Genomic DNA, 19,050 nt, shown 5'->3' on the forward strand with positions numbered 1-19,050 from the left:
TAAGGGCCGCTGGCAACAAGAAACCACTGGGTTTGGCTAGTGCCTGATGTAAGGAAAGATAGTTTCCAACCCCTCTGTGTGCTAGGCTCCAGCGGGGGAGGAGCGCCTTCTGCAGGAGTTAGAAGTCACAGAGTGTTTTGTGAGTGTGTCCCAGGGCAAGAGAGGGTGACTGTGATGGGGTTCTCTACAGTACGGCTGAGTAATGACATGTTGTTGCCAGTCGACCGTCGACTGATGATTCCTTACAGATACTATAAACCTCACTTGTCACTTGGCAGGTGCCTTCATAGAACTGTAGTTGAATAAGCTGGGACATAAAGTCACTTCCATTTAATTAGCTTATTGTACAGAAGGAATGCTCTTTGGGTTTTATTCAGTCAGAGGAAAAAACGTGAATGTGGAACAGAAAGGACGACTCTGAATATAATATTTTTTAGTTTTAATTTTAAGTTAATGATCTGGGTAGCTGCTGAATGTAAGAATTGAGATGACAAAGTTACCTGTTTGTATAAAAAAAGAAAGAATAAGCTATTTATTGTAAACAATCTTGGCAACCCGACAGGTAGACAGTACGGCAATTTCATGTGACGTAGCAAATTAAAAAAAAGTTATCTGAAACAATTGTGAATAGTGTTTCTCAATCCTGGTCCTGGGGCCTTGGCATTACACAGCTGATTGAAATATCAACGCTTGATGATAAGTTGATCAGCTCTGGGCAATCAGTGACTGGCAGACACTTCAGTGAGGCTTGAATGTAGCCCCTTGGGTCTGACGGGACTTCCTGTGTTTGGGTGGTTAAATCCTTCGTTTTGTCCCCCCCCCCCCAACAACAAAAAAAGTTATTTTGAATATGTTTATTTTTGTCACCAACCATTGTGAACATAACTAAACCTACCTAAACTACTAAACAGGTACTGGCCCTGGATCCAGAGTTTGCTATCTCCTGGGACACATGCATTCAACACCTGATCTGCATACTTTTACTTCTCACATAAATACACACATTCAATCAGGATACAGATTATTTAGCCAGACCTATAGGACCCCTGGACACTGCGACTATAAAGTTAGCAGTAGGCTGGCTCGGTGGTTTCCTAACAATATTTACAGATTCATTGGTTAAGATGGGTGATAGTCTGTTTTTTTATTCAAATGTGAGTAATGGTGTATATATCATTGGATTCCTTGATACACTGCAAATGTATTTAAATTCAAATATAATAATAATAATAATAATATGTTGATTTAGTAGAAACTTTATTGTACGTTTTTGATCCATTTAGCCAGTAATAAGAGTTACAAAAAGAGTAAAGTAATTCAAAAAAATTATCTTAGCCAAAGTTAAAAACAGCAAGTTATGTGGCCCATCCAGGAATCAAATTCACAACCTTGGTGTTACAACAACCATGCACCAGCCAACTGTCTTACTAACTAATCCTTCGAAATAAATTTACACAGAAAAAAGACTAACATAAACATGACTTTATAGTTTGGTAGATTTTTCATAGTCATAATCATCCACTTTGCAGCCTTTTTCTATCTTCATGGCGATAGTCACATTTCTACAGGAAAAAGGAGATATCAATGACACCAAGCTTCAAAAGACAACAAAGAGTTATACATCCTTAAACAACTTCTTTGTAACTTATTTTGATTATTCCATCTGCCTCATATATGAACGAATACCCTCTTATAGTTCCACAGCATTCCTACAAATGCAAAAACGATCTGCCAAGTCTTATGTATGTGCATCTTTCCTCACATATCCTCTGGTACCACCTACCTCTTCCCCTCGGCCTCATCTGTAGAGTCAGGTAGTTCTGTCCTCCTGGTCTCAGGAAGCAGAAAGACCAGAGCCCCACCAACCAATGACAGGCTGCTGAACACAATAGTGGGGATAGACCAATGGTATGTGGCCAATATGTTGAGCATTGGAGACAGCATTCCAGCAATTCTGATCGCTATTGAGCCTAAGCCTGTGGCCGTCTGTCTGAATGAATGAAGGAGCAAAGGATGTGATACATTAAGGGTTATTAAACAATGTAAAAGAAGTTATATTTATGGGCCTTATCTGTACATGTATATATAAGATTAATATATTTATACACACACAAACACACACACACACACACACACATATATATGTGTATGCATTCGGAACGTATTCAGACCCCTTAACTTTTCCCACGTTGTTACGTTACAGCCTTCTTCTAAAATTGATTAAACAGTTTTTTCCCCTCATCAATTTGCACACAATACCCCATAATTAAAAAGGAAAAACAAGGTTTAAAAAAAATAAAAAATAAAAATTGAAAATATCACATTTACATAAGTATTCAGACTCTTTACTCAGTACTTTGGCAGAGATTACAGCCTTGAGTCTTCTTGGGTATGACGCTAAAAGCTAGGCACACCTGTATTTGGGGAGATTCTCCCATTCTTTTCTGCAAATCCTCTCAAGCTCTGTCAGGTAGGATGGGGAAAGTTGCTGCACAGCTATTTTCAGGTCTCTCCAGAGATGTTCGATAGGGTTCAAGTCCAGGCTCTGGCTGGGCCACTCAAGGACATTCAGACACTTGTAACAAAGCCACTCCTGCATTGTCTTGGCTGTGTGCTTAGGGTCATTGTCCTGTTGGAAGGTGAACCTTTGCCCCAGTCTGAGGTCCTGAGCGCTATGGAGCAGGTTTTCATCAAGGATCTCTCTGTACTATCCTCCATTCATCTTTCCCTCGATCCTTACTGGTCTCCCAGTCCCTGCCGCTGAAAAACATCCCCACAGCATGATGCTGCCACCAACATGCTTCACCGTAGGGATGGTATTGGCCAGGTGATGAGCATGCCTGGTTTCCTCCAGACATGATGCTTGGCATTCAGGCCAAAGAGGTCAATCTTGGTTTCAACAGATCAATGACTCTTGTTTCTCATGGTCTGAGGGTCCTTTATGTGCCTTTTGGCAAACTCCAAGTGGGCTGTCATGTGCCTTTTACTGAGGAGTGGCTTCCATTTGGCCACTCTACCATAAACGCCTAATTGGCAGACTGCTGCAGAGATGGTTATTCTTCTGGAAGGTTCTCCCATCTCCACAAAGGAACTCTGGAGCTCTGTCAGAGTGACCAACGGGTTATTGGTCACCTCCCTGACCAAGGCCCTTCTCCCCCTATTGCTCAGTTTGGCCGGGCTGCCAGCTTTAGGAAGAGTGTTGGTGGTTCCAAACTTCTTCCATTTAAGAATGATGGAAGCCACTGTGTTCATGGGGACCTTCAATGCTGCATAAATTTTTTGGTACCCTTCCCCAGATCTGTGCGTCAACACAATCCTGTCTCGAAGTTCTACAGACAATTATTTCGACCTCGTGGCTTGGTTTTTGCACTGTCGGCCTTATATAGACAGGTGTGTGCCTTTCCAAATCATGTCCAATCAATTGAATTTACCACAGGTGGACTCCAGTCCAGATGTAGAAACATCTCAAGGATGATCAATGGAAACAGGATGCACTTAAGCTCAATTTCGAGTCTCATAGCAAAGGGTCTGAATACTTATGTAAATACGGTATATATATATTTAATTTTTTGCTTTGTCATTATTGAGTATTGTGTGTAGATTGATGATTGATCTTTTTTTTTAAATCAAGTTTAGAGTAAGAATGACCCCTTCACAAAAAAAGTGAAGGGGACTGTATACATGTATATAGAAATATATAGTTCTTACCTAACAGAGGTGGGAAACAGCTCCTGAACATAGACGTTGCATATGGATCCAGCATTGTTCATGAAAAACCGCCCAGCAGTAGCAAGAGCAGTAATAGCAACGGCGTTGTCTAAAATAGAGTTAACATACTGCACATCAACATGTTTTCTCATCTCTGTATGATCAGTCCACTGCCTCTGTAGAATTTTTATGTACAGTACCAGTCAAAAGTTTGGATACACCTACTCATACCAGGATATTTCTTTATTTTTACCATTTTCTACATAGTAGAATAATGTTATAGTGATGACAAAAACTATGAAATAACACATATGGAATCATGTAGTAAAAAGTGTTAAACAAATAAAAATGTATTTTATATTTGACATTCTTTAAAGTAGCCACCCTTTGCCTTGATGACAGCTTTTCACACTCTTGGCATTCTCTCAACTAGCTTCATGAGTGTCACGAATCCCACCGAAGGTGGCTCCCCTGCCTGCTCGGGCGGCGCTCGGCGGTCGTCGTCACCGACCTACTAGCCGCCGCTGATCCTTTTTTCCTTTTCGTTTGGTTTGTCTTATTGTTTGCACCTGTTCCTCATTTGTCTTTTGATTTTGGTTATTTAGGCCTGGTTAGCCCGCCCAGTGTTGTGCGGGATTATTTTAGTGTCAGGTTGTGTTTTTTTGTCATTGGATGTGCTGGCGATTTACGACTGTGATATTGTATGCTGGCTGTGCACCTGTTTTGGGCACTTGGCATTTTTTCCACGCCGTTTGTGTTGGCGTTGTTCGTGTTGTGTTTTTTTTATCTAAATAAACACAAAGTTCCGTACCTCTGCTCTCTGCGCCTGACTCCTACCACCACTCCTAGCAATCGTCTGACAGAATCCCGCACCAACTATGGAGTCAGCAGGAGCAGAGTCCCCTCCTCTCCCATCGATGGAGGAACGGGTCCTTCACCATACCAACCATCCTCCACCGAATCGGCTCAGCGATGGAGCAGATGATGGAGAGGATGGACCGATGGGAGAGGAGTGGCCTCCCTACCGCATCCCCAGCACCAAATCCCCCTCCACCATCTACCCCTCCACCGACGTCCGGACCCGGAGCCCTACGCCTGGCTCTCCCCAGGGAGTACGATGGAGCGGCGGCTGGGTGCCAGGGGTTCCTGCTACAGTTGGATTTGTACCTGGCTACCGTTCATCCAGCTCCCTCGGGAGAGGAGAGCGTAAGCGTCCTCGTCTCCTGCTTAACGGGACGTGCCCTGGAGTGGGCCAACGCAGTGTGGTATGGCCCAGACTCGGCAAGGGATCACTACCCCGAGTTCACCCGCCGGTTCCGGGCCGTGTTTGACCACCCAGCAGAAGGCCGGGCGGCGGGTGAACGGCTGTTCCACCTGCGTCAGGAGACGAGGAGCGCACAGGACTTTGCTCTGGAGTTCCGGACCTTGGCTGCTGGAGCGGGGTGGAACGACAGGGCCCTGATGGACCACTATCGGTGTAGCCTCCGGGAGGACGTCCGCCGTGAGCTAGCCTGTCGGGACACTACCCTGTCACTAGACGAACTAATCGACATGTCCATTCGTCTTGACAATCTGCTGGCTGCGCGCGGGCATCCAGACGGGGCCCTGTTGGTTCCACCTCCAGGTCCTCCAGCTCCCATACCTATGGAGCTAGGGGGGGCCGCGTCCAGGGGAACCGGAGGAGGAGGCTCCCCTTGTATCCAGTGTGGTCGGAGAGGACACACTACCGACCGATGCTGGGGGAGCTCCTCTGGGAATCGGGATGGCAGGCGGAGCACTCCTCGTCCATCTCAGGTGAGTAAGCACCAACCTCACCCAGAGCTCCCTGTTGGTCACATGTTCGTTTTAGTAACTTTCCCCTTGTTTTCTCCCTCTTTCCAGCATAAGGCGCTAGTCGATTCAGGCGCAGCTGGAAACTTTATGGATCGTGGGCTCGCATTAAGGCTAGGGATTCCCCTGGTGTCGTTGGACCAACCTTTCCCCGTGCACTCCTTAGATAGCCGACCATTAGGGTCAGGACTGGTCAGGGAGGCCACGGTGCCACTGGACATGGTAACGCAGGGGGATCATGGGGAACGGATTAGTCTCTTCCTCATTGATTCTCCTGCGTTTCCGGTGGTGCTGGGGATTCCCTGGCTGGCCAATCACAATCCTAATATTTCGTGGAGACAGGGGGCTCTCAGAGGGTGGTCAGAGGAGTGCTCAGGCAGGTGTAAGGGAGTTTCCATCGGTGCGACGACGGTGGAGAGTCCAGACCAGGTTTCCACTGTGCGCATTCCCTCAGAATATGCCGATTTGGCTATCGCCTTCTGTAAAAAGAGGGCGACCCGATTACCACCTCATCGACGAGGGGATTGCGTGATAAATCTCCAGGTAAACGCTGCACTTCCCAGGAGTCACGTGTACCCATTGTCACAGGAGGAGACGTTGGCTATGGAGACATATGTCACGGAATCTCTGAGACAGGGGTATATTCGGCCCTCCATGTCACCCGTCTCCTCGAGTTTCTTTTTCGTGAAGAAAAAGGATGGAGGGTTGCGTCCGTGCATTGATTATCGAGGTCTAAATTCCATCACAGTAGGGTTCAGTTACCCACTACCTCTCATCGCTACGGCGGTGGAATCATTTCACGGTGCGCGTTTTTTCACGAAACTGGACCTCAGGAGCGCGTACAATCTGGTGCGTATCCGGGGAGGAGACGAGTGGAAAACCGCATTCAGTACCACATTGGGCCACTATGAGTACCTCGTCATGCCGTACGGGTTAAAGAATGCTCCAGCCGTCTTTCAATCCTTTGTTGACGAGATTCTCAGGGACCTGCACAGACAGGGGGTGGTGGTGTATATTGACGACATCCTGATTTATTCCGCCACCCGCGCCGCGCATGTCTCCCTGGTGCGCAAGGTGCTTGGGCGACTGCTGGAGAATGACCTGTACGTCAAGGCTGAGAAATGTGAGTTTTTCAAACGAGCCGTTTCCTTCCTGGGGTATCGCATTTCCACCCCGGGGGTGGTGATGGAGGATGACCGCGTTAAAGCCGTGCGTAATTGGCCGACTCCGACCACGGTAAAGGAGGTGCAGCGGTTTTTAGGGTTTGCCAATTACTACCGGAGGTTTATCCGGGGCTTTGGTCAAGTTGCTGCTCCCATTACCTCACTGCTGAAGGGGGGTCCGGCGCGCTTGCGCTGGTCAGCAGAGGCGAACAGAGCGTTCAGTCGCCTGAAGGAGCTGTTTACCGTCGCTCCAGTGCTGGCTCATCCGGATCCCTCTTTGGCATTCATAGTGGAGGTGGACGCGTCCGAGACTGGGGTGGGGGCCGTGCTATCCCAGCGCTCGGGCACGCCACCCAAACTCCGCCCGTGCGCTTTCTTTTCTAGGAAGCTAGGGCCGGCGGAGCAGAACTATGACGTGGGGGACAGGGAGTTGTTAGCTGTGGTCAAGGCTCTGAAGGTGTGGAGACATTGGCTTGAGGGGGCAAAGCACCCTTTCCTCATCTGGACTGACCACCGTAATCTCGAGTACATCCGGGCAGCTAGGAGACTGAATCCGCGTCAGGCCAGGTGGGCCATGTTCTTTACCCGTTTCCGGTTCACGATCTCTTATCGGCCAGGTTCACTGAACACGAAGGCCGACGCACTGTCCCGCCTATATGACACCGAGGAGAGGGCCATCGATCCGGCTCCCATTCTTCCGGCGTCGTGTTTGGTAGCTCCGGTGGTATGGGAGTTGGACGCGGAGATCGAGCGGGCGTTACGGTCAGAACCTGCACCATCGCAGTGTCTGGCAGGTGTTCAGTACATACCGCTTGGTCTCCGTGATCGATTGATTCGATGGGCCCATAATCTCCCCTCTTCGGGTCACCCTGGGATCGAGAGGACAGTGCGGAACCTGAGGGGGAAGTACTGGTGGCCCACCTTGGGTAAGGATGTGCGGTTTTATGTTTCCTCCTGCTCGGTGTGTGCTCAGAGCAAGGCTCCTCGACACCTGCCTAGAGGGAAATTACACCCCCTCCCCGTTCCACAGCGGCCGTGGTCACACTTGTCAGTGGACTTCCTCACTGACCTTCCCGTATCTCAGGGGAACACCACTATCCTGGTCGTTGTGGATCGGTTCTCGAAGTCCTGTCGTCTCATCCCGTTGCCCGGTCTCCCTACGGCTCTGCAGACTGCGGAGGCCCTGTTTACCCATGTCTTCCGGCACTATGGGGTGCCCAAGGACATCGTTTCTGATCGGGGTCCCCAGTTCACGTCCAGAGTTTGGAGGGCGTTCATGGAACGTTTGGGGGTCTCGGTCAACCTGACCTCGGGTTTCCACCCCGAGAGCAATGGGCAGGTGGAGAGGGTGAACCAAGAGGTGGGTAGGTTTCCAAGGACGTATTGCCAGGACCGGCCCAGAGAATGGGCGAGATACGTGCCATGGGCAGAAATAGCCCAAAATTCTCTACGGCACTCATCAACCAACATGTCACCGTTCCAGTGCGTGTTGGGCTACCAGCCGGTCCTGGCTCCATGGCACCAGAGCCAGACCGAGGCTCCTGCGGTGGAGGATTGGGTGCAGCGCTCGAAGGACACCTGGAGAGCCGTCCAAGACGCACTTACAAAGGCGAGTGGACGGCAGAAGAAGAGCGCTGACCAGCACCGCAGTGAGACCCCTGTGTTTGCACCAGGGGATCGAGTCTGGCTCTCGGCTAGAAACCTGCCCCTCCGCTTGCCCTGTCGGAAGCTGGGCCCGCAGTGTGTAGGGCCGTTTAACCTGTTAGGGCTAGGGGGCAGCATTTGCACATCTGGATAAAAAAATGTACCCGATTTAATCTGGTTACTAATCCTACCCAGTAACTAGAATATGCATATACTTATTATATATGGATAGAAGAAAACACTCTAAAGTTTCTAAAACTGTTTGAATGGTGTCTGTGAGTATAACAGAACTCATTTGGCAGGCAAAACCCTGAGACATTTTCTGACAGGAAGTGGATACCTGATGTGTTGTATTGACTTTAAACCTATCCCATTGAAAAACACAGGGGCTGAGGAATATTTTGGCACTTCCTATTGCTTCCACTAGATGTCACCAGCCTTTACAAAGTGTTTTGAGTCTTCTGGAGGGAGATCTGACCGAACAAGAGCCATGGAACGATGATGTCCCATTAGACACCTGGCGCGCGAGTTCATGTTGGGTACCCTCGTTCCAATACGTTATAAAAGAGTATGCATTCGTCCACCTTGAATATTATTCATGTTCTGGTTAAAAAAGGCCCTAATGATTTATGCTATACAACGTTTGACATGTTTGAACGAACGTAAATATATTTTTTCCCCTCGTTCATGACGAGAAGTCCGGCTGGCTTAGATCATGTGCTAACAAGACAGAGATTTTTGGACATAAATGATGAGCTTTTTGAACAAAACTACATTCGTTATGGACCTGTGATACCTGGAAGTGACATCTGATGAAGAGAATCAAAGGTAATGGATTATTTACATAGTATTTTCGATTTTAGATCTCCCCAACATGACGTCTAGTCTGTATCGCAACGCGTATTTTTCTGGGCGCAGTGCTCAGATTATTGCAAAGTGTGATTTCCCAGTAAGGTTATTTTTAAATCTGGCAAGTTGATTGCGTTCAAGAGATGTAAATCTATAATTCTTTAAATGACAATATAATATTTTACCAATGTTTTCTAATTTTAATTATTTAATTTGTGACGCTGACTTGCCTGCCGGTTATTGGAGGGAAACGATTTCCTCAACATCAATGCCATAGTAAAACGCTGTTTTTGGATATAAATATGAACTTGATAGAACTAAAAATGCATGCATTGTCTAACATAATGTCCTAGGAGTGTCATCTGATGGAGATTGTAAAAGGTTAGTGCATCATTTTAGCTGGTTTTATGGTTTTGGTGACCCTGTCTTTGACTTGACAAAACATTACACACAACTCTTGTAAATGTACTGTCCTAACATACTCTAAATTTATGCTTTCGCCGTAAAACCTTTTTGAAATCGTAAAATGTGGTTAGATTAAGGAGATGTTTATCTTTCAAAGGGTGTAAAATAGTTGTATGTTTGAAAAATTTGAATTTTGACATTTATTTGGATTCAAATTTGCCGCTCTTGAAATGCACCTGCTGTTGATGGAGTGCACCACGGGTGGCACGCTAGCGTCCCACCTAGCCCATAGAGGTTAAAGTCCTGAGGAGGATAAACGAGGTGTGTTACCGGTTACAACTTCCATCTTACTACCGTATTAACCCCTCGTTTCATGTGTCTCTCCTCAGGCCGGTGGTGGCTGGTCCCATGCAGGAAGGTGAGGTGCCGGAGGTTCCTCCACCCCCGCTGGACATTGGGGGGTCCCCGGCGTATAAAATATGCGCCATTCTGGACTCCAGACTTCGGGGGGGGGGGGGGGCCTACAGTACCTCGTCGACTGGGAGGGGTACGGCGCGGAGGAGAGGTGCTGGGTACCCAGGAGGGACATTTTGGACCCCCCACTACTGAGGGAGTTCCACCGCCTTCATGGGGATCGCCCTGCGCCTCGTCCTCCGGGTCGCCCTCGCGGTCGTCGTCACCGACCTACTAGCCGCCGCTGATCCTTTTTTCCTTTTCGTTTGGTTTGTCTTATTGTTTGCACCTGTTCCTCATTTGTCTTTTGATTTTGGTTATTTAAGCCTGGTTAGCCCGCCCAGTGTTGTGCGGGATTATTTTAGTGTCAGGTTGTGTTTTTTGTCATTGGATGTGCTGGCGATTTACGACTGTGATATTGTATGCTGGCTGTGCACCTGTTTTGGGCACTTGGCATTTTTTCCACGCCGTTTGTGTTGGCGTTGTTCGTGTTGTGTTTTTTTAATCTAAATAAACACAAAGTTCCGTACCTCTGCTCTCTGCGCCTGACTCCTACCACCACTCCTAGCAATCGTCTGACAATGAGGTAGTCACCTGTAGTGTCACATGGAGTGTGCAAATCTGTCATCAAGGCAAAGGGTGGCTACTTTGAAGAAACTAAAATCTAAAATGTATTTTGATTTGTTTAAACATTTTTGGGGGTTACTACATGATTCCATATGTGTTATTTCATAGTTTTGATGTCTTCACTATTTTTCTACAATGTAGTGTCATGACTCTCTCTCCTTGGTGAGGATTAAAAGGGTCAGATCAGCTTGGCACATGGCTGACAGATAGCCAGACTTCGGTTTTATGACTAACAGCCGGTCATAAATAGTTAGCAGAAACTTTCTCTTTCTTGCCCTGCAGTATTGGGAAATAAATCCCTTTGTCTACAGAAGATCTTTGCTGCCCAAAACTCTAACGGCCAAAGAATGAACTTTGGAACAATATTCATGAGGTAAGAATATTAAGAATGGTCCGTGGTGATCTAAAGAATAATCCAGTCATATGGTTTATTATTTTGTGATGTCATTAAGGATGGTATGACAAAGTGACTGTAACTCGGAAAGTGTATGCGTTCTTCGTATCAAGTTTACATCTAAAGGTGGTATAAAATATATGATTAAATATGAGAATATTTTTCTGAAGGTAGCAACGTGATTTTAGCTTTCTAAATGAGATAGTTGTTTTTCATATAAACTTGTGCCCAGTCAGTAGCCACGCCGAAGTGAGCTCAGAGTTCGTGTCAGCATGACGGAACGCCCTATTTGGTCAGAGTGCTTAAAAGGACTCGCTAAGAATTAACATATAGACCAAAAAGATGTGAGGCCACAGTCCACACCTTGAAATGGTTAGAAACGTTGTACTGAGACCATACAGCGTGGATTGGTGGCTACATGGCAGAAAATGGTTTTTAAACTCTACAGACCAGCCTGACGTACAGCGTGAAATGAATGTTACGAAATGATTTAACCTCTCTAGGGAAGGGGGCAGTATTTTCACATCCGGATAAAAAACGTACCCGATTTAATCTGGTTATTACTACTGCCCAGAAACTAGAATATGCATATAATTGTTTGATTTGGATAGAAAACACCCTAAAGTTTCTAAAACGGTTTGAATGGTGTCTGTGAGTATAACAGAACTCATATGGCAGGCCAAAGCCTGAAAAGATTCTGTACAGGAAGTGCCCTCTCTGACCATTTCTTGGCCTTCTATAGCCTCTTTATTGAAAACAGAGGATCTCTGCTGTAACGTGACACTTTCTAAGGCTCCCATAGGCTCTCAGAAGGCGTCAGAATGTTGAACGATGACTTTGCTGTCCCTGGCTGAAAAACAGTAGCGCATTTGGATAGTGGTCGATCTGAGAACAATGAGACCGGCGCGTGCGTGCACGTGAAGAGTCCATTTTACATTTTCAGTCATTGAACGAAAAAGACGTCTCCCGGTCGGAATATTATCGCTATTTTACCAGAAAAATCACATAAAAATTGATTTTAAACTGTTAGGGCTAGGGGGCAGTATTTACACGGCCGGATGAAAAACGTACCCAATTTAATCTGGTTATTACTACTGCCCAGAAACTAGAATATGCATATAATTATTGGCTTTGGATAGAAAACACCCTACAGTTTCTAAAACTGTTTGAATGGTGTCTGTGAGTATAACAGAACTCATATGGCAGGCAAAAACCTGAGAAGATTCTGTACAGGAAGTGCCCTCTCTGACCATTCCTTGGGCTTCTTGACTCTTTTTATTGAAAACTTAGGATCTTTGCTGTAATGTGACACTTCCTACGGCTCCCATAGGCTCTCAGAACCCGGGAAAAAGCTGAATGATGTCGAGGCAGCCCCTGGCTGAAAAACATTAGCGCCTTTGGTAAGTGGTCTATCAGAGGACAATGAGACTGAGGCGCGTGCACGAGGCGACCCCATGTTTTTATTTTCTCTCTCTTTGTACTAAAACACAGATTCCCGGTCGGAATATTATTGCTATTTTACGAGAAAAATGGCATAAAAATTGATTTTAAACAGCGGTTGACATGCTTCGAAGTACGGTAATGGAATATTTAGAAATTCTTTGTCACGAAACGCGTCGGGCGCGTCACCCTTATTTACACTTCGGATAGTGTCTTGAACGCACGAACAAAACAGTGGATATTTGAACATAACTATGGATTATTTTGAACCAAACCAACATTTGTTATTGAAGTAGAAGTCCTGGGAGTGCATTCTGACGAAGAACACCAAAGGTAATAACATTTTTCTTATAGTAAATCTGACTTTGGTGAGGGCTAAACTTGGTGGGTGTCTAAATAGCTAGCCCTGTGATGCCGGGCTATCTACTTAGAATATTGCAAAATGTGCTTTCACCGAAAAGCTATTTTAAAATCGGACATAGCGAGTGCATAGAGGAGTTCTGTATCTATAATTCTTAAAATAATTGTTATGTTTTTTTGTGAACGTTTATCGTGAGTAATTTAGTAAATTCACCGTAAGTTTGCGGGGGTATGCTAGTTCTGAACGTCACATGCTAATGTAAAAAGCTGGTTTTTGATATAAATATGAACTTGATTGAACAAAACATGCATGTATTGTATAACATAATGTCCTAGGATTGTCATCTGATGAAGATCATCAAAGGTTAGTGCTGCATTTAGCTGTGGTTTGGGTTTATGTGACATTATATGCTAGCTTGAAAAATGGGTGTCTGATTATTTCTGGCTGGGTACTCTGCTGACATAATCTAATGTTTTGCTTTCGTTGTAAAGCCTTTTTGAAATCGGACAGTGTGGTTAGATTAACGAGAGTCTTGTCTTTAAAATGGTGTAAAATAGTCATATGTTTGAGAAATTGAAGTAATAGCATTTCTAAGGTATTTGAATAACGCGCCACAGGATTCCACTGGCTGTTACGAAGGTGGGACGATTTCGTCCCACCTTCCCTAGAGAGGTTAAACAGCGTTTGACATGCTTGAGTAATTTAGTAAATTCACCGGAAGTTTGCGGTGGGTATGCTAGTTCTGAACATCACATGCTTATGTAAAAAGCTGGTTTTTGATAGAAATATGAACTTGATTGAACAAAACATACATTTATTGTATAACATAATTTCCTAGGAGATCATCAAAGGTTAGTGCTGCATTTAGCTGTGGTTTTGGTTTTTGTGACATATATGCTTGCTTTGAAAATGGCTGTGTGATTATTTTTGGGAGGGTACTCTCCTGACATAATCTAATGTTTTGCTTTCGTTGTAAAGCCTTTTTGAAATCGGACAATGTGGTTAGATAAAGGAGAGTCTTGTCTTTAAAGTATTGAGACAATTGAGACATGGATTGTCTGCAAAGCTGCTGTTTGTTTTTAACGCTCATCAGTTTCCTGTGTGTATCAAGAAAGGTCCACCACCCGAAGGACATCAAGCAAATTTGACATAACTGTGGGAAGCATTGGAGTCAACATGAGCCAGCATCCCCGTGGAACGCATTCGAAACCTGGTAGAGTCCATGCCCCAACAAATTGAGGCTGTTCTGAGGGCAAAAGGGGGTCCAACTCAATATTAGGAAGGTGTTCCTAATGTTTTGTATACTTTGCTCGGTCATATCCTCACATGGTCTCTCCTATCACTGCTTTGCCAATGGCAATCAACTACTTTTCTCCTTGCTCCCTTGGGACACCCAGGTGGCGACACGCTTCTCTGCTTGCCTGGCAGATACAGTATCTCAGTTTCGATGTTGGCCCACCACTTCAAGCTCAACCTCGACAAAACGGAGCTGCTCTTCATCCAGGCAAAGGCATGCCCGCTCCAAGACCTCTCCATCCAAGACCTCTCCATCCAAGACCTCTCCATCCTCTCCATTCAAGACCTCTCCCAGACACCCTGTTGTCCTCTGCAAACATCAAAGTAGTGACTCGCTCCTGCAGGTTCATGGCCATTAACATCCGTAGATAATGACCTTTCCTCACACAGGAAGCAGCACATTTTCCAATCCAGGCATATTTCATCACCCGTCTAGACTACTTCCGCAGCCCGCCTAGGGTTCAACCGTCCTAAGTTCTCTCATGTCACCCCGCTCCTCGGCATACTCCACTGGCTTCCAGACGATGCTCACATAATTTTCAAGACCCTGGTGTTTACCCACGCAGCAGCAAGAGGTGCACCTCCTTACCTTCAGGCTATGTTCAAATCCTACATCCCAACCTGAGCACTCTGGTCTTTTGGCTCTCCCACCCCTACAGGAGGACAGCTCCCGCTCAGCCCAGTCAAATCTCTTTTCTGTCCTGGCACACCAATGATGGAACAAGGTTACCCCTAAAGTCAGGGACAGCAGAGTCTCTGCCCATCTTTCAAAAACGTCTGAAGTCTGAAACATTACCTCTTTGAAGAGTATATTCAATAACTCTCACGGCACCCTCCCCAAAAAACAATACAATGAAAAAACACTTCTCTTTTCCCACAAGCACTGACTTTTCTGATAAATACTATGTTAAGGGAATTGCAACTCGCTCTGCATAAGAGCATCTACTAAATGACAAAACATTTCAAATCTATTCCAGTTGGAACTTTACCTTGTGGAACAGCCAGGATTAGGAAGCATGTGAATCCGCCAGTCAGAAGGGTGGACATTAAGGATATCTTCCTCCCCAAATATTCAAGTATAAAGATGCAGAGTATATGACCTGGTATCTCTGTGAGTCCGAACATGAGCTGTGTCAAGAAGATGTCCAGGCCAAAGTTCCCAACGTTGAAGGACAGACAGTAGTAGGAGAGGTTTAACGAGATCCTGGGAGTTCAGAGAGACACACAAAAACAGAGATCACATTTGTTTGTCATGATGAGATTTAGTATGGGTTGGAAGTTGGCCAATATGAGATATTAAATTATTAAGAGTTAATAAAGTACTTACCATGCAAGAGTAATTGTTAAGAAGTATTTCCTAAGTACATGAGATCTGATGAGAATGAGTATGCCTCCCTTCCGAACAACTTTCTTCTCAGCTATCTGGAATAGAGTTATCTTTTACAGAAATGAATAATTAAAGACACTTGAATCTCAGCTTCCAAAGACTCATGTGTCACACTTTACCATAGAGATCCTGTTAAATTACTAGAGGGCCTATGTCATAAACCTTCAAAGTTCCAGAATGGGTTGAAAACAGCAGTCATAGATGCGGTTAAGAGGTCAATCAAACTCGAGTAAAACAATGGAATTGCCATGGAAACGCATGGGGAAAAGGGCCGTGAGAGAAAGATCATGAGTTGCCTCATTGCCCACCAGCAAAATGTGCTTACATTTAGGCTATTGTTTATATGTACATTTCACACTATGTTGAGATAAAAATCAGAGTATAATTATTGTACGCATGTCAACCCCAACACATGTTCATGTCATCATTACCAACCAACTGCATTACAGTTAAAAACGACTTTGACTTCCACCACTGATTTCTGAATGCTAGCTATGCTAACCAGCTTATGCGAACGGGAGTTAGCATTTAGCGGTCACTTCCTCTAAACCTGAAAAGGGACAACTTCTACATGTTATGCAGCGAAAACAGCCAAATAAGGCATGTGATATCAGAAATTGTGTAATCTAATTATTGTCAACCTAAAATACTGCCATATAATTATAAATACAGTTTACACAAGTTGTATGCCAATTGTCTGTATAAATAGCCTCTCAAATATATACATATAAACAGACCATAAATGTCTAAATGTTTGTTTTCTTGGAAAGTTATGAGTGCTATTATATGATACAATATCAGTACTTGTTTCATTGAAAACTTGTCTGCATCCAATCATCAACTGATTTCAGCCAATGTATGGCTGTGGATTGACAGCATTGTTCGAATGGAATGTTGGCATATTGGCAGTTAATTTGAAAAATGTATGTGTTATTTCCTCTACAACTGTCTGGCTAGCTAGCTAGCTAACAAGTGCAGATAAATTCTTCAAATTCAGGATTTTACACTATCTTACCACAGCACTGGCAAGCAATGGTTGGCCAGCTCCCTGACCTTTATACCAATTCCTAATTCATGCACGTTACCTTCTCTAGAATAGTGTCTGGAACTGTGCGTTTGTTGATGGCTGCTACCCTGAGTATCAACTTCTTAGCTTCCTCTGTTTTCCCCTGATCCAATAACCACCTGGCTGATTCAGGAATAAACCTGGAAACACAGAACAGGCAGACAATTTTACAATTATAAATAATATTGATAATCATTATTATTCAGTTTGGGTGCTGTAATGCTGGTAAGAATTGTATCAAGTTGTGGTGCTTCTGCTTCGCTTTGTAATATCCCTAAGGTCTTCATCAGTTTTAATAGTTTCCGTTGTGGGATGTGTATTGCCTCTATGGATTAAAATGATCCGTTTTAATATTGGTTAAAGACGACACGTGTACACACCATATGTATACGGCGACCACTGCTATTGGTGCAACCATGACAAACTGAGCAAGTCTCCAGTCTCGGATGAAGAAGATCAGGCCAGCAAGAATGCACTGGCCAACTCCACCGAACATCTGACTCAAACAAGATGCATAAGAACGTTTTGTCACTCCGACCCATTCAGTTGCTGTGTGGAAGGAACATGTAATAATGTTAAACAACTTAATATGACCGGCTGACTGACAAATCATTGACTGAGTTCTGTTATCTCATGTTCTTTTTTAAATTTTATTGTAGAGCATAGTCTATTTGAAATGGATGTCACTTTACCTAATACAATGCAGTTGATTCGAAATCCACCATATGCGACCCCTACTAAAAACTGGGATGCCATATACAAATAAAAGTTTGGAGACAAGCCTGTCGTTACAGTAAAAATGAGCATAGTAACTATGGGTATCTGAGTTGCTCGTTGGCGACCAAATCTGGAAGAGAAAAAGTGAGAAAACTGTGTTGGTTAAAACGGTTTGAAACATCCTTTTGAAGTTTTGATGAATGTTCCTCTTGATTTAGTTGTTTATGTTTTGTGGTGTTTTTTTTACAAAGAGAAAGAAAGAAACCAAGAAGTACAGGACATGTTATTCACAACTTCAAGTGTGCTTACGATTCAGCAAAAGGTCCAAACAAGAGTGAACCAAGAAGAATGCCAGCCATGAACACAGTTTGTGCAAGTCCGATAACGTTAGCTTTGCCACAGACAAGATCAAACTGCAAGAAAATAAAATCTGATAACATACAAGCTCATTAATGACATGACAATATACAGTCTTATGTTTAGTAAAAAAACATCCCCAACACTCATCTAGTCCTACTTACATCAGTGACTATGGTGGCTTCATACACTATATTGTTATACACCCATCCATTCTGGCAGTCAGTGGTCTGATTGAGTCCATGCTCCCTGATGGTGTCAATGTCCCAGTCTACAGGGGTAAACATCAGGCACCTACTGAAGGTTCCATCCTCCTGCCGGGGCACGGTCAGATTCAGCTGTTCCTCACTGCTCAGATTGGAACCAGCTCTAAGTATCCAGTCAGTGTTACAGTGGCGCTCAGGGTCTGACTGGATGAAAATCAAACTGGCCAGGTGGAAAGGCAGGACAAGATTCGGGAAGCATAGTCCAAATAGTATGAGCTTCTGGAATAATCCAAAGTCTCCAATGGTCCTCAGGATCTCGCCAAAATCAGCCATGTTCAAGAATTAAAGCAATTCTCTGCTTGAGTAGCTCCAGAAAGAAGGTGCTTTGTCAGAGAAGCCTTTATGCAAGATCAATTAATGTTTAACTTTACTTTCCCACAGTCATTCAGCAACCATGATTCAGCATGTGTAGCAACAGGATTTTTTAAGAAGAACAGTTAGAAGGAATATAACCTTTCTGCACCGTCCGTTCCCTAGTTATTCTACTTTTTTTTTTATATGTAAATGTTTTGCACCAAAATATTTTAGTTGCACTGTAATACCGCTTAGGAGTTTAAAAATGACTAAAGCATATCAACATTATACAATTTACCACAGGAGGTTGGTGGGACCTTAATTTGGGAGGACAGGCGGTTGACATGCTTCGAAGTACGGTAATGGAATATTTAGAAATTTTTGTCACGAAATCCGTCGTGCGCATGACCCTTATTTACACTTCGGATAGTGTCTTGAACGCACGAACAAAACGCCGCTATTTGGATATAACTATGGATTATTTTGAACCAAACCAACATTTGTTATTGAAGTAGCATTCCTGGGAGTGCATTCTGACGAAGAAGACCAAAGGTAATCAAACTTTTCTAATAGTAAATCGGAGTTTGGTCGGGGCTAAACTTGGTGGGTGTCAAAATAGCTAGCCGTGATGGCTGGGCTATCTACTCAGAATATTGCAAAATGTGCTTTCACCGAAAAGCTATTTTAAAATCGGACATAGCGAGTGCATAGAGGAGTTCTGTATCTATAATTCTTTAAATAATTGTTATGTTTTTTGTGAACGTTTATCGTGAGTAATTTAGTAAATTCACCG

The 19,050-nt window shown here is 44.4% G+C and overlaps 1 protein-coding gene across 1 annotated transcript; it reads right to left on the reverse strand.

Annotated features, from left to right (window-relative positions):
* Nucleotides 1-1,240: 1,240 nt before the first annotated feature.
* Nucleotides 1,241-18,291, reverse strand: slc22a13a (solute carrier family 22 member 13a). The gene is made up of 10 exons (XM_014141432.3): nucleotides 17,862-18,291; nucleotides 17,650-17,753; nucleotides 17,316-17,470; nucleotides 17,004-17,172; nucleotides 16,643-16,763; nucleotides 15,498-15,592; nucleotides 15,160-15,374; nucleotides 3,709-3,817; nucleotides 1,784-1,990; nucleotides 1,241-1,562 (listed from the first exon to the last, which is right to left on the reverse strand). The coding sequence occupies exons 1-10, from the start codon at nucleotides 18,234-18,236 to the stop codon at nucleotides 1,484-1,486; spliced, it is 1,629 nt and encodes a 542-aa protein (XP_013996907.1). The 5' UTR covers nucleotides 18,237-18,291; the 3' UTR covers nucleotides 1,241-1,483.
* Between the last annotated feature and the right edge of the window lie 759 nt (nucleotides 18,292-19,050).

Source organism: Salmo salar, chromosome 14 (assembly GCF_965601325.2).
Source record: "Salmo salar chromosome 14, fSalSal1, whole genome shotgun sequence".
In the NCBI taxonomy this organism is placed as follows: Eukaryota; Metazoa; Chordata; class Actinopteri; order Salmoniformes; family Salmonidae; genus Salmo; species Salmo salar.